The sequence below is a fragment of the Cimex lectularius genome, unplaced genomic scaffold (genome assembly GCF_000648675.2).
Source record: "Cimex lectularius strain Harlan isolate CLEC.00 unplaced genomic scaffold, Clec_2.1 scaffold149, whole genome shotgun sequence".
NCBI classification, from domain to species: Eukaryota; Metazoa; Arthropoda; class Insecta; order Hemiptera; family Cimicidae; genus Cimex; species Cimex lectularius.
The window spans coordinates 218,555-235,138 of record NW_019392736.1 but is presented as its reverse complement, the minus strand read 5'-3'; the positions used below and the strand labels follow the sequence as shown (position 1 = coordinate 235,138).

At 34.8% G+C, this 16,584-nt stretch overlaps 1 protein-coding gene across 10 annotated transcripts in view; it reads right to left on the bottom strand.

The window, feature by feature from the left end:
• Positions 1-16,584, bottom strand: part of LOC106667887 (tensin) — a 302,717-nt gene that overhangs the window by 81,241 nt on the left and 204,892 nt on the right. For all 10 annotated transcript variants that reach the window (XM_024226959.1, XM_024226962.1, XM_024226966.1 and 7 more), the window contains one exon: positions 14,642-14,791. In XM_024226959.1, coding sequence (XP_024082727.1) covers positions 14,642-14,791 — 150 coding nt within the window. The remainder of the gene's footprint in view (positions 1-14,641; positions 14,792-16,584) is intronic.

The window sequence follows — 16,584 nt, the reverse complement described above, 5'->3', positions numbered from 1 at the left end:
CACCATCACATGACACAAAACATATAATATAACATATAAAACAATCATCACATTCCACACATCAAACATATCTACATAGTCTAATTCTTCAACAATTTTGCTTTCCTTTCCCTAATTATCCCCGTCTATGTAATCCTGAAAGAATAATCAGGCCGAACCATTACCAATTTTTCCCCATTGTCGGCTCCTTTCACCTCAAAGAAGCCGACTCCTCATATAAAAATGTCTTTCTATCCCAACTTCCTTCCCCACCCCTTCAAAATCCAACGTATAAAACAGCAATATCTCACTGGCACTCGCAACACGACACACAACGACACACCTACAAAGAATACAAACAATTTGAGTGAGTACAAATATTTCGATTGAATCTAAAATTTCTAGCATTGTATAAATTCGTTTTTTTCACATCCTACATGTATTTGCAAAATTTAAACAATGTTTATCAATCCCATGCCCTGAAGATGATCTCAATAAAGATCGAAACGTTGGCACGATAAAGAAAATGTTTTTCTGAAACCTACGTCACACCAGACCTCCACGATCTCCAAATAATCATTTCGTAACTACTATATTAAAACACAGGACAATTTGATTATTACGACAAACTACATTGTTAAAGCGGCCTGTACTTTTGTACGAAAGCACAAGAGAAACGCATAAAAATATGCCTATCAAATTCAATGAAATCAAGATAATCTTGGAAAAAAAGGAGGTAATTTAGAATAAATTTAAGAATATATTGTAACTCATACATACATATACGAAATCTTTTAAAACGGTAGCAGGATTAATGGATACTATACAAAACTAATTCCATCTATTTACTGACACAAGTAAATTGAGCATTAATATGCTGTCATAAGAAGGTCTTCTTTTGATCTAGTTGAACTAACAGGGTTGAATTTACTTCTCTTTAAAGTGTAGCCGGGCAAAAAATTGGCATCCAGCCGGGAAAGGCCTCTTGCATATTTTCCTTATTTGCGATATTGCTTCTTTCCCCGGTGAATATTTACACACGGACGGTACACGGAACTGTCTAAGTTTATGTGCCGGCATGAAACATGCAATGGATATGCCGGCAGGTTACCACGCAACATTATCTATTTATTATTATTTACTAGATATATGATGTAAGGCAATGTTTTAATTACATTTACATCTATATCTTTTATGGAATTTGCAACTGCGCGGTCATAACTACCCGGGTTTCAGTGTTGGTTTTAAAAAAGCTCATTGAAGTATGTGCATTCAGAATTCAAACCCTTCTAGAGACTAGACTTTCCTGTGATGGTCCTTTTTCTTTTTAAAACGTGGAACAATAAACACATATAGAAAAAATATGTATAAACAATTGTTTATCCTTCTTCTATCATAGAGGATCATTTAATGGTCTTACAATAAAAATTCGTTTAAGTGTGTGTTCACATATAAATTCTCGTCAAAATTTTACATGATAAGCAATAATGATACAAAATTAATAAGTGTATAGTTTAACATCTTTTTACTTTTACTGATTTGCTTCTTTCGTCTCAATTACCAGATACATCTTATACTTACGTTTTCGTAAATGTAAATGTAAAAATAAAAGAGCCGACATTTCGATAGTTGCGAGGTAAACTGAATTCCTTACGAGAACTTATCACTGGCTTTCCTTCACTTCGTGAGACATACTAGATATCTGGCCGGGTATACTACACAGATAAACGACGAGGAAAGCAGCCATCACACACAATTCATTTATAAATAAATTCGAAACCACTGGCAGGTTATTAACTCACTGACAAATTGTCCCCAAAAGGTAACACTATTGGTTGCTAAACAGCCAAAAAAAAAAAATAAAATAAATAAAAATAAAGGGATTGATTCAAGGATGATACCTGTGATCATCAGCCTTACAAAACTTCAATATTGATGATTTATGCTAGTAATAGTAGGTATACCTCAGGGCGGCGTCCTTGCTCGCCTGTTTTACTCACTTTATATGCCCAATATTCACACAGTCACCCATTCGCCGATGATACTGTTGATAAAGTCTCCGTCGCTGCTTCCATAACAATTTGGAATTTCCAGCAATTACAAAAACAGCCTGCACAGCGAAGGTTAACAAATCCAAATCTCTCTCTCATCCCTGTTGCAAACCATGTACAACACCTCGGACCCTACATGGACAAATGACATAGAACCCCAATACTTTAACGACTGCTCGAACGACGATCTTAATTTGTATTGGCAAACAAAAGAACTTTACTTTGCCCAGCTGGCTCATATTTGGACGTACGGACTTTATAATTTATAATATATGTAATTAATTGTAACTTCCCTATTTATTAATGTATTCTTTCTGCAAGTGGTTTTTATAATAATTTTCACCACTATTCTTATTTCTCTAGGCCAATATACTTAAGCCCTCTGCAACAAGGATGTATAATGTCCTAGACATTTCTCCTTGTATTCACTTTTTACAAAATGTATGTAAAAGTATCTAATAAATAAACTCGAAACTAAAAAAACGTACGGACTTAAACTCTACGGGTCTGCTAAGCGTTTCAATTTTCACCGAATGCAAACCCTTCAATCTAGCATTTTCATAACAATAGTCAACTACAAATTCTATGTTTCGAATCACGCTATTCATACCGATCTGAATGTCTCTCTTGTCACCCATTTAGGCAAACCCACAACAAAAGGTTCCATTCTAAACTATCCCATTATCCGAATCCCTTTAACTGATAATTATCGCAGGAGACTGAAGCATCCGTGGCCTCGCGTTAACCTCACATCTTGATTTCGATTTCCTAAAATGGAGACCATCAATCTCATCATGCTGATGTACTTTAACCATCATTGGATGGTTGCTTCTTCATGTTTACATGATATAGTTATCTGTCTAGTTTTACATATTGCATAAAATAATTCAATTGAATAAATACAAAAATATTTACATTCCGATCTTTGAACAATAATAATAATACTTTATTTGACAATTATTATAAATAACAAAATATATGCTTAAAAAAAGAACATAAGTATTTACAGCAATGGAATATCCGCCTGCTTTGAGATTACTGATAACATATTGATATAGAATAATAAAATATAATAATATTCTCTGTTTTATAACATAATTAGAAAGAAAAAGAAAACAAAAAAATAAATAAAAAAAATAATCACACAATAACACAGAACAAGGTAGATTTATATACCATTATTATTATTTTTTTTGGGGGGGGGGGTTCGCAACAGCAGAGGTCATATAAACCCTCAGGGTGCCGGTGTTGTTAAAAAAAAAGCCCATTTGTAATTATGTCGGATTCGAATGCAGGCCGCTGAATTCGAACCCGGGACCTTTACCTTAGAGTGATGAGCGCCGTGTCGACGTCTTAACCGTTGCGGCCACCGACGTCTCATTATTATACCATTAATTAAGTATACATTTCTTCTAATAAATCAAAAATTGAATTCTTGTACCAGTTCCCAACGGTAAAACCAGGCATGACGAGCGAATTTTATTAGCTGCCTGTTTGGCTCATTTAAAAGTTTGACTAGGCTTTCTTCTATCTTTGAAGAATATTTGGTGGATTTAAACATTACTACATTTTTTCAAATGGTAAATATTTTGAAAATACTACAAATGTGTTCCTGTCAACTCCCGACTTGGAAGTTTTGATACACTTAGATTTCTTGACTGGGACCAAAAGAGAGGAACAAACAATTCCTTAGAGGGGGGCCTAATTCAAAACAGAATGGGGTCTAATCGTATTATCGTTACAGTTCCCGAGTTTGTCATCCGGGGGATATTATGGATAATCTAGAGACTTGATAATCTTAACAACTTTCTACGCGCGAATAACGGAATATTTTCGTCAATGTCTCTAAGTTAAATTGTAGAAATATCAGTATATAAATATATAAATCAATATATAAACACAAAATAGCAAAATCTCACTGGCACTCTCGGACACGACTCGCGAGAATGGCACAATTACACAGAAGACAAACACTTTGAGTGAGTAGAAATACTTTGATTGAATATATAAAAAATATATTTTGCATTGTATAAATTCACTTTACCACATCCAAAATGTAATTGTCATATGTAAACAATGTTTGTAAATCCCAGGCCCTGAAGATGATCTCAATAAAGATCGAAACGTTGGTACGATAAAGAAAATGTTTTTCTGAAACCTACATCACACCAGACCGCATCTCACGATTTCTAAGTAAATATCAGTATGAAATAGAAATTAGAGCTGGAGTAAGTAATTCCCAATTCAATGAGTTGTATTAAAATAATCGTTATTTGTTCTTTGTACATATTGTAATATTTAAATATTGTTTACCCATTTTTTTAAAAAGGAGGTAAACGGATTTAAGATGGAATGTAGAACTATAGACTGCTAGGAGTGTTATAATTTTTATATTTTATAATAAACTACTTCTAGTTTTTACATGAAGTTCAATTATTTTGAAAGCAAATTGACCTGCGAATTTTTTTAAACTCAATTTTAACTAGCACGGAATTAATAAAAAAGAAAATTTTCGTTTTTTTATGCAAATAAAGACATAAATTAGACCGGTTAATTTTTTTTAAACTTAAAACGCAATTTATATACCAAATGGCGCCGTAATTGTACACCCGAGTCTATGGCTTTTATAACCGGAACTCAGTTATAAATCTGACTATTTGAACAGATTTCTGGTTGATGCGCAATAAGGGTACGTAAACACGGTTTGGTTGTGAAATTTGTTAGCCAGATCAAACTAGGGTTTTTATTTTTTTAAATTTTTTTTTGTAACGAGGATATTTCAACTACGAGGTTATTCGAACAATTGGGTTGACGGTGTTTTTGAAAAAAAGCCCATTTGTAAGTATGCCGGGTTCGTATGCAGGGCCACTGAATTTGAACCGAACGAGGTTAACGTATATTCATCAATTAACGTTTCAATAGTTTAACACTAAGAGATTTTATGCTTATTACCTAAAGTTATAATTTTTATAAGGAAAATAAAAATGTGTAATACTGAGCGTGTATAAAAAAGTGTTGACTTATTTTTGACATAAGATAAAAATATCAAAACGGGGAATTGCGTTCATTATATTTTGGTTTTGTTTTTGTGGATTTGACAAAACACGTCTGTATCTGACATTGTTTAATCCAAGATCTCTTAACAAGATAATGCTGAATACCGATATTACATTTATAAACCAAATGTCTGGCGAATTGACACATAAAGAGTTGCAAGCGTTTCGGAAACGAGATATTTTCGTTTTTCAAGGATCTATCCATGACATGAAAAACAATTTGTGAACATTATACTGAAAAATCTCCATTTTTTAAAGAGAGGAGAGAGTAACGATGTACTGACTTTTAAACAGAAGAAAGATCAAAGGAAAACCGAGTGAACCGAAAGCGTACAGACTGGCGACCAAACTTGAAGATGGAGAAAAACAAATCTTAAAATAAATTAGAAAGAAGAATTTGAGGAAAACCGTGACCCAATTAAAGGATTACAAAGACTACAAGACAAAACCGCAGAATAATACAGAGGATTACCATGGAAACATAAAGGGCATAAAATGTGATCTTACATTGATCCGCTTCTCACAAGCAAGTCAAAACATTAATTTATGAAATTTTAAATTTTTGGAAAAGCCGACAGTAAAAAATCATTAGTTTTTCCGCCCAAAAGTGGAATTCGTGATAACTTAGAACAAAACATCTGTTTCCCTGGAATATCAGAACATTCCCGTAATAAATGAGTTGATAGGAGTTCTGATATAAAATCGTCACTGATTTCGAACTTGCCAATTTGTATGGAGGCCTGGTGATTGGTAAAAGAAACCAGATTTGGTGAATAATACTTTGCAATAAAACCGTTAAGACCGTCACCACCACAAGGCCACAGTCCCCACTTTCACTGGGTACTATATGAAAAAGGACAACACCGAACCAAGTGAGGCACCACTGTGGACAACAAAGGCGCCGAAACATGTCTGTCTACTCAACAACCAGTCCTAAACTAGTATCAGAAACTTGTACTACAAAACTTACCCGCCTTATCTAGTTTCAGTCTAAATGTTCTTACGTAATCTGGCCAAATGCAGCTGCACGATTGGAATTTAAATAAAAGTGTCGGATCAAGAGTGGTTTTGATATGATTTTGCCAACACCGAAGATTCGCAGGGTGCTTGGTGCGGGGTGGTTTCGACCTTGGCCTCGAAATAGCGATCTATCAGCTCAAACACCCTCCCTTTTTATAAAATTTTTTTCAGACATTCTCGATAAAGGATACCGTTCGGTCCATTCCATAGATTAATTATCTTCTCCGAGATACACTACAGCACGAGAACATGCGTTACGGAAAAAATACAATTATTCAAGATTCTATCAAATATTATTGCGCTACATTTAAAAAATATTGGACAACTCGAACGATTGTGAAAATAGTGGTTTAGACGACAAAAGGGCTATAACAAACTATAAACCCAACACTATAAAGTTTGCGTCATTTAGTTTAGTGTTTGTTGAACCACTACTGAAGATAGCGAGAAACGGAAACGCGTTTCACAGACCAAACCAGCCTGGTTAGGTTGACCAAAATGATCGAAGTTGACTAAACTACACTTTAAAAAAGCCAGGATATAGCTCAATTATATAGCGTCTTGCAAATGGGCCCTAAGATCAGGGAAAGAACATTTTAAGTAGTTTACATAGTTTTTCAAAGTTTTGGGTTTTCTGTCTTTGTTGTGCTGTATTTCATGATATCAATCAGTATAGAATAATACATATTAATATTATCTATACTAATTTATCTTATCTATTATATATATTATATCTAGTATAGAAAAATAATAACCAGGAACATAATAAATGAAATAGGCATACATATATGTAAAACAATGCTGAAAAGAAACTTCTAGTAAAATAGGCAAAAAAAAATTTTTTTCAAAACAAAAGGATAATTCGAATTCATTTTAAACATTTTTAAAGCCCTTAAACTTGAATTTTTAAAGCAAACAAACATTAAACATTTTGGATTGAATTTGCCGGAGCATTTTTTTCTTGATGTTGTCCATTGTCCAACAAAATTCATAACAACTCTGGTCGTTATCCAAACTCAACGTTACTACAATCACTTGAAAGTTAAATTTACCTTCTTTCAGTTAAGTGGACAAAATTAATACTTTTTGCCACTATAAGCGAGAAAAATAAGGCTGATATCAACAAAAACCCTCAAACGTTTTATTTTTTCTTTCCTGTTCTGATTTAATTACCGATTTGTGCCATTACGTGCGGTTTTAGTCACCATTTTGGTGATTTTCGAAAAAAATCACAATAAATGTCTTCAGCGGTTTTAGGGAGCAGGAAACGTTTAAAAAAATATTTTGACTTTCTTACGTTGATCAGCCACAATATAATTATGAATTTTATTTCAATAAAAGCTCAAATTTGCTCGTCTGCTGATTGATTATTCTCGTGTGTTAGCAAGATAGGCTATAAAAATCAGTTATTGATAAGCCATTGAATGACAACTTTTTTATTTATTAGCAAAGTAAACTCGAACTAACTCACTCTCTCTTGATTACTATTGGTTCTTTGTCCCGTGTGTAAAAAATGCGTTTAAAGACTGACCTATTAGTCAAATCTTAGGCCTAAACTGAATGTCAATACAGGTAAAGATTAAAATTTTACGATTAGTCATTGAAGGACGTCTTCAGCATCGCAAGGTCGAGTTCAACAAAATGACTGGTTGTTACGGCCGCCGAACCATGAAGGTCGTAGGTTTTTGAAGTCATCAGAAATGTGGAAGAACGAAAATCATACCAGGCGGCAATAAGTCAAAATTAAACCGACAACAACAAATGAAACATATGCTAAGCTTGCGAAACTTCGCAATCGCGGTCTTCACCGTATCATTTCCATTCTCGTAAGAACGAACTTATTTCTGCCTTCGAGTTAACTATTTTCGAAGGGGTGAGCGGATTCTTGATATACTTTTTCACTTCCGGTGCCCCTCTCGACGAGCAGTTCGTATGATTTAAAACCCCCAGAGCGTATTCCTGAATTTAAATCCCTCAAGGGGAAAATCAACTTTACAATTAGTTATTTTCCAGCTCCCAAGAAAAGCGGGTGAGTTAACTCATATTAACCAGCCGCCAACCCTTTCCTCTTTCTTATACTTTACTTTCACCCTTTCTTCACGATGAATAATAATCACGGGCTTCGTTACCTAAACTCTCTATGGAGGTTTTTCCCTGTAATGAGAATTTATTGAGCCAAATTTGTCGGAAAAAGCAAATAAAAGTGTTACCTTTAAATCCCGCATTAACTTATTATCACAGTTTATAAATAAATGTTTACTAAGAATCAGGAATATTATTAATATAGTAAAATGTAAAACCTCTGTTAAAAACACGAAGTTAAGAAATTTTATGCAAATGAACCAGTTTTGAGGTGAAATGGAAGAAAAATCGTGAATGTAAATGACAGTTGTCAGGCTTGACACTTCCCTTCGCATTGTAAGTTTTTAAACGTTTCAAAAATAAAAATACAAACAGACTTGTTTATTGTCCGATTTTTAAATTATGTCAAGTCCATTTGCGTTCAGGTCATTTTTAAGTCATTAATAATAACTATTAAAGTTTAGGTACATATTGGGTGAAAGGATATCTCCCTATAATATGCAACATTTTAAATTAAAGTTAAGCAATTTTAATCATAAATTCCTCGAAACTTTTTTCATTGCTTTTATTCGTGAATAAAAGTTTCACAGGGAATGTTTAAAAATGTGAATCAATCAGATGTTTGTTCCTTTTACAGAGAAACAATAATTTACTTGGCCCATTAGTAGAAAGAAGCAATAAGGAGCTATTTTCTTAAAAACTAAGAAGAATTTATGGTTCACTGTTTGAGAAAGGAGGAAAAATAGGAAATTCCTAGCTCTTTCTATTAAAGTTTGTACATAATTTGTTTATATTTGTAATTTTATTGCCTAACGTACAATTTCGGCAGTGATGGTTAAAAAAATGGAAAAAGAGCTAATCGAAATGTACCTGCTATTTGTTTTAATAAATTTTCAATGACAAATATTCATCTAATATTTTATGTGCTGTATTTCAATTAAAAAATTCTCATTTTGAAATTGAATGTTGTTTTTCAAGAAGGGAATTTATCAATAAGTTATAATTTCTATAGGGCTTACACAATCCACTTGACCGATATTGCCATTGATTCAAGGTTTTAAGAACAATACAACCTAAAAAATTTATTCCTCTTCATATTTAAATCACTGAAAGTACAAACACGTTTGCTTAATGACTAAAGAACTCTTAAGATAAGTCACCATTGCCAGTATGCTACGAGGTATTGAATTAGTTTTTCTTCCGTGAGAGTCTAGTATAAAATTTGTTTGTTTGATGTTTAAAAAAAATACTAAATTGAGAAATTGATCTTACATTTCACTTCTTTCATATTTTACGAGATATATAGTTATTTCCAACCTTTCCAATGTTCGATAAAAGAAATCTCATGTAACATGAAGGGAATATTATTTGCAATATATACCATAGTAAGATTGCTATCTCGACTTATCTTAAAACGCGGCTAATGGGCTTGAAATAAATTAAGCTTTCTCCATAAGATCCTTCTAAGCCGGACCATTGTTAAACTACTGAAGTACGGAAACTTCTTGTTTCCCTTGTATTACTTAGGGCACTAACTTTCTTAAAACAATGTACAATTGTTTTCAATTCCAGCATTAGTACGCTGATGGACAAAATTTAACGTATTTTGGTTTCTTCATACTTTTTTACACTAAAAATAAGTTTGGTTGAACATTTAACAATAAAATGCTTATTACCTAATTGTAAAAAAAAAATTATTGAGTAAAGAAGAAAAAAAAATTTAAAACACAAAACAAAAAATTACTTTTTTATTCGGTTTTCCTCTCGGATCCTGAGGAATTGTTTCCCATTCGTCAAGAACGACGTTTCCAACTCTTCTAGGGTGTTAAGACCTGGGTTTATCTGTTATCGTTGTTGCTTAAGAGGGTCCCAAATTTGTTCGATTGGGTTCAAAACTGGACTTCGAGTTGGCCACATCAAGCACTCAATTCCATCCTCATTCAGGTAGTCATCCACAATCCGATGCTCTATGAGGCCTGACATTATCCTGCATTAGTAAGAATCTCTCACCGAAGTGGGGAAATTTTTGGTTCTACATGTTCTTCGATTATGTCTTATAAGTACCTATATGAAGTTAGAGATCTTCCATGCCCAATTCTTTGCGGGCGCCCAAGGAAATACCACACCAGAACATCAATGACCCACCGTGGAATGCCACCTAAAGAACCATACAGCATTGGGCGTATCTTTCTTCTGAGCGTCTCCATATAAACGCCCATTTTAATATTTGAGGCCAACTCTTACCACATCTGTAACTTTCGTCCTTAATTTCCAATGTCCAATTAACATGTTCTCGTATGAAATGAAACCTGGCATGCTGAATCATTCAGCCTTCTTCTTACAGTCCTGGACGAAACATTTTGGACTTGGTTTATCAGATCAGATATCGGATCGACGCTCTCCTGGCTTCAAGCATGAAGTCCTGTTTCTCTGAAGCATCGAACAACCCTTCCTATTGTAGAGTGATTTACACTCAATCTCCTGGCGACTTCGCGCTGGCTGTATCCTTCCTCTAATAATGTTATAACTCTGACACTGACATACTTACTCAAACGCCTGACTGGCGCATTGAAAAAAGTTTAAGAATAAGAATAATAAAGCGATCATAAGGCGTAGCAGAATGGAAGGGCATAATGATACTTGTGAAAATGGGATTAATCAGTAGAAAAGTAAACAAGGGATGCAACTAAACCAATGTTCACCGTTTATTTTGACTACGATAGTTCCTACCAGTTACTAATGTAGAAAGATAATGGATTTAATTTAAACTGAATAAATTGAGTGGTGCGTTAAATCTCTCCATCAGAGTGTACTTCAAAGGTTTAATTTTAACCCATGATTTGCCATTGCTTCATTAAATATATTAGCAATATTCTCTTATGTGAATAGTTATGTGAATCAATTAAAGGGATTAATGAAATAGCAACAAAACTTAATTAGTTTCAATGTTACCTCATATTTTAGAATCAATTTTGTGAGATAATGTATTTCTTAATGATAAATTTGCTTGTAATGGGTATTTCATAACGATAAATTTGATTGTAATGATAAATAAGACTCAATGAAGACTGAATTCAATGAAGCATAAATATTATTTTACATTAATACGTTTTCATTGATAAGTTCATTTTATTTAACACATTCCAAAATTCTAAAAATAGGCGAACTGCACTTATTAACAACTTTATTTTATTCTGCGGTGTTGTAGACAAAAAGCAAAGTTGATGGAGGGGATTATGAATTGCCATAATTCGTCAATAAAACTCATTGACAACTGCTAAGTTTTCAATGTTCAGAAGAAGCAGTTAAGCGCAGGTGGAAAGAAAGTTTGCCGGTTCTGGGCGTTGTTTCAGGGCAGTATGACATTTATTGGTATTTCTCCCATTACTTTCTTCCATAAAAGCTTCACGAAGGCTTCTGGTAAAGTTATTACATTGCTCGGATTTGCTGGTGAAAAAATAACGACAATTGGTAACCACTTTGTAAATTGGTCAGTAAAGATTTAATACTGAATGCTGTTCTAATGCAAAGAAGAGAAAAAATATAAAAACGATTAATCAAAATGCATATTTTAGTTTCGAAATGAAATGAATTTTGTGTATACAATACATTAGTTTATATAATTGAAAATCGTCTTGTCCGGGTTTTACGTCTTCAAATGTTAGACACGTTTTTAACACAGAAATAGGTCAATGGTAGGAAGAAGTGGTAGTCTGAAGGAGCAAGGTCAGGATTGTAGTGTGAGTGGTAGGAGATCGATAACATCCACTTAGGAAAGTTTTTGCTTTCTAGGTCAGACATTGTGCGGCCGGACGTTTGCTTGTTGAAACAAAATTTTGTTCCATCCGCTAAAGCAGGGCAACGCCTCTTAAACCCTCCAATATGAGCCATTGTTTCCTGCTGTAGCCAAGGTATAAAGCTACAGCGTTCATTCCAAACGAAAAACAGAGAGCATGTTAGATCATAATGTTAGGATTAAGTTCGTAAATAAAAAATTGTGCTTTTCAAACAATTGCTTCAAATTTTTCCACTTGAATTACAAAGTTTGGAACGGCTTCATGCGTTGTTCAGCTGGCTGGAATGTTTCTGTGGGATTTCTTCTTTTACTACTTTTTGGCGTGGCGATTAACACTTGACTGTGACCAATCAATTTTGAAAATAGACGAGTGCTATTGCCTCAATAGTCGAGAGTCATCCTGATCACTTCAGATGGTCGGCTTGAACTTTGTATGGCAGCATTCGAATTTTTCAGACCACATTCCGCTCATTGAGTCATCCTTCACTTCAAACTCTCTGACCAAGCGGTTTTTCAGCATAGTTTTTGTGTCAAACATTGGACATTGGAATGAGAAGCCACAACAAATCTTTTGACTAAACCACGGCTCTTTTTATTGTAACGGTAATTATAATTTTATTTACTAAATTGGATGCTCTGACCTACAAGATTTCCAGTTGTGAATTTTTTTAAAAAGAAACAAAAACACAAAGATCTCATTCGTTTTAAGATGATTTACAATGCAAAAATGTAATTTTAGCCGGTATTTCGTTACTGGGACGTAGAGACGTGTTTTACATTGCCAAGGTATCAAGTTCTTGAAAGGAAAAGAGTTTTCCCGAGAGAGAACCGCCTCGACTTGAAAGTAGGCCCTCATTTGGAAGCCTCCAGGGGGCAACTCGCTGTATAAAATATCTGCTCGTTCCGTTTTCCTCCTTCCTTGCTCAATTTATGATGCTTCCCAACAAACTGAAAATGTCAAATATAAAGTTGATTGAATTAATGGCTCAGTTTGGGCAGATGAGAAAATAATGTCAGATTTTTGATTTCTTGACGTTGTTGAACTATACGACCTTTGTTTACGAAATAACTACTGTACAAAAAGAATAATCAATTTGTACTTAATGCACGTTATCCAATTAATAAGATAAAAGAGATTTTCATCATTTTTTGTCTTTATAAACCACTGTAATTTTCTATTTAAAGAAAGAAAAAGAAGAGTACGTCTGCTGTCCCAAGCAGGTACCGGATTAAATGCGTTAAGATCTAGTTCTATACAAAAGACAGGGGACAAACCACACAACATACGTTCCCACTGGGGTCGCAATGTCATGTAACATCGAGGTTCTTTAGCGTGTGCACCTAGCCGTCAGACCTTATCACACCTTTGAGAATCTAAACTTAGGTTAGTTAGGAGCGACTCACCTCCGCGCAAGGAAAATCTGCTTCTTCCGTGAGGTTCTGTGTAGAAGCCCACAAATCCACAGACTCATCGACAGACATGCTGACTTCTCCCGCTTGCCCCTTCCGAGGGGGTGGTTAACGTGGTGCACTTAACCAGTGCCGCGCGTAAAGGGATACCCAAAAAGTGGTCGAAATGCATCGGCCAATCTCCCACGCACTCCCTAGATCGAGACGACAACTCTATCTCCCTTGGTGTAGGGGCTCCGCTAGCGCCGAAATCTCCGGATGCGCTCCGGGCGCGGTTTCGATTTTAGTGGAATCTCTAACCACCCCCTAGAAAAAACCATGTCTACGGTAAAGGCAGTCCACCATTCCTCACGCATACGAAGGACGCCGGCAGCGTAGTCATAGCTCCTCGCTGGCTGTACGCTCCCGGCAATCCGATCCACCCGATTCCCACGAGGTCGGGAGTTAATTCGGAGATCATAAGCAAGTACTCGGTCCACGGCCACCGGTGTGCCCCTGATGAAGCACCCGCCGTCCGAGGTCAGCTGTAGTCTTAGCGACCTCGCACGCTGTCTGCTTCCTTGGCCCTATCGTCCAAATGCATGATGAGGATGCTTAAGGCGATCATGCGCGCCAGGAAACTCGTGCAGCTTGTGCTTTAGAGAGTGCGTCACTTTATCAAGGCTACACCATTATTTTGTGCATGGAAACCCCCTTGCAACCAATGATTGGGAAAGGTCTCCTGGAGCACAGTCCTAGGATTTGGATTGAGCAAAGGGAAGACGAACTACACAACAATACAGTTCGACAGATAACATGCTGAAAGCTTTATGAACTTCCGCAATAAAAATTGTTGCACCTGAGACGTTCTGCCACACCCGCCATATCCGCCGGACACAACGCCTTCAGATTATTACCTTTTTCGGCTATTGCAAATTTATTTAAACAAAAAGACATTGAGTCAATGTTAGAGTGGATAGAGTATGTGTTGCAAAAAGATTTAAAGTCTAAAATCTCTAGCCACTCTTAAAAAACCTGAATTTGTATTTTTTCATGTTGCCAAACAATTAGTAATAATTTATTTGCTAAGTTGTAACAGTTGGCTTCATTTTATAATCATGCTGAAAAACGTTTAAGAATATAATATAAACGATAATGAAAAGAGAAACGGTCGAGATCATACGTTCTTGATTGGCTTTTATGGAATAGTTTAATTATTTATACCTTTAGCTGTATTAAAAAAAAGAAAAAAAAAAGAACAGACTAACCTTTTATTCGATGGCAATTCCAATTCGCCGATTTTGTGATCTAGATATCTCTTCATGGCGAATCTGTCGAGAGCTTGCTCCGGGCTGCCGCATATGCTGCTGTAATGCATGTAAGCGGCGACGATCACCCCTATCCTCTCTCGATTCCCCCTGTAATCAATCATAGTTTATCAGTAGATGGAAATTTGTTTGAATCTTTTACAATTGATTCATTAACGGCAGCGATTGGAAAAACAAACTTAAAAAATGTTTGGAACTCGATAAATATTTAAGGATTGGAGTGAAAAATTTAACGTCATTTTAATAGCGGAATTTCCCCACCCCATCAAAATTGAATCATATGAAACTGAACCATTATTCCAAACTAGTGAAATGGTCCTGGAAGTCTCTGAAGGCATTTGTGCGTTTGTTTTATTTTGTTGGTGTGTGCCATGGTTATTGTTTTTAGTTCGTTTTCATATTGCTCTGTAGTAAGTAGAAACGTTTTTAGTCTGTCTGCCATCTATTTTATTGCTGGGGTTGATTTGAGTCGATCAACACAACGAGGTTGTCCAGGATAAGCGGTAACGACCAAATGTTCAGAATCTCATAAAGTAGATAATGACCATTAACTAACTTTAATGTAAAAAATATCTTGCACAACTAATTCAAAATTTGGATTATTTTATGCAATAATTGTATACAATAAATACAGATACAATAATTATTTTATTTATATATCAAACTTATTCATAATTATAATTAGGTTTCATAGAATTAATGACGACGTAAGCCCTTTATTATTACGTCACTTAAAATATGGAACATTACAATAGGCTGTGAAGGCTTTGAGTTAAGAGAAACTTACTTGCACATTGCCAGTTCCGCCTGGGGCCTAGGCCTGTCTTAAGTAATATTCTCATTAATGAAATATGCTTTCATTCTTTTGTGAACATTGTTCAGAACAAGGGCTTTGGCATTGGTTTTTCGGATATGAAGCTGTGCAAAAAAGCGATTCGCGTCGGAAAATAAAATTTCAACGGAGCATTTACCCCTGTCAAAAATATTGCCTCTGCGCACTTATGACTGAAAATAACAACCGCCTCCGAATACCCTGGAGGCGATTCAAAAAATTTATAGCCTCAATATAAATAAATGTTCTAAATTATAACGCGTATTTATTATTTATACGTGCTCAGACTCAGGCAAACATTGACATTGAGAACTGTATCACATTCTCCTTTTTATGAGTTGCATACCTACCTGGTTTCAACAATTTATATAGTTAATGTTTTTACAAAATAATTAAAATAAGATTTATGAATTAATTGAAGATTTCAATCTTTGTTTATGGTAATACATAATTTTGAAAATTAAATTAACTTTTTTATAAATCAATTTCACACCTTCGCAAATTAATTTCCGTATTTGCAAATTAAATTCACTCTTTTGCTAATCATTTTCACCTTTTGCACACTAAATTCCCTCTTTTGAAAATCAATTTCACACCTTCACAAATTAAATTTCCGTTTTTGCAAATTAAATTCACTCTTTTACAAATCAAGTTTATCTTTCGCAAATTAAATTCCCAGTTGATGGTGAAAGCGAAGTGGGTTCAAACCCACCCCGAGTACTCTGTAAGTATGAATGTGACCGAATCGGACTTCTATGTTTGTGTATAGTGGTGATGTATAATATACATGTGTATAAATTGTATGTTTTGTATTTATTCTTTAGTTGACAACCGGAGGTACTGAGAGGCTAGCATTTTAGGATATAAACTTAGATTTAATATAAAAGAAGAGAGACAGTAACAAATTGAGACGCTAAAATGGCTGCAGTTTGAAAAATGTGCGTGAAAGACCAGAAAAAGTAAGTAGTAGAAGAAGTAAAAACGCGCAAAGGACCGGTGAAAACCTCGGCCCCTAAACTTCCCACATTATTATTATTAAATTCCCTTTTTT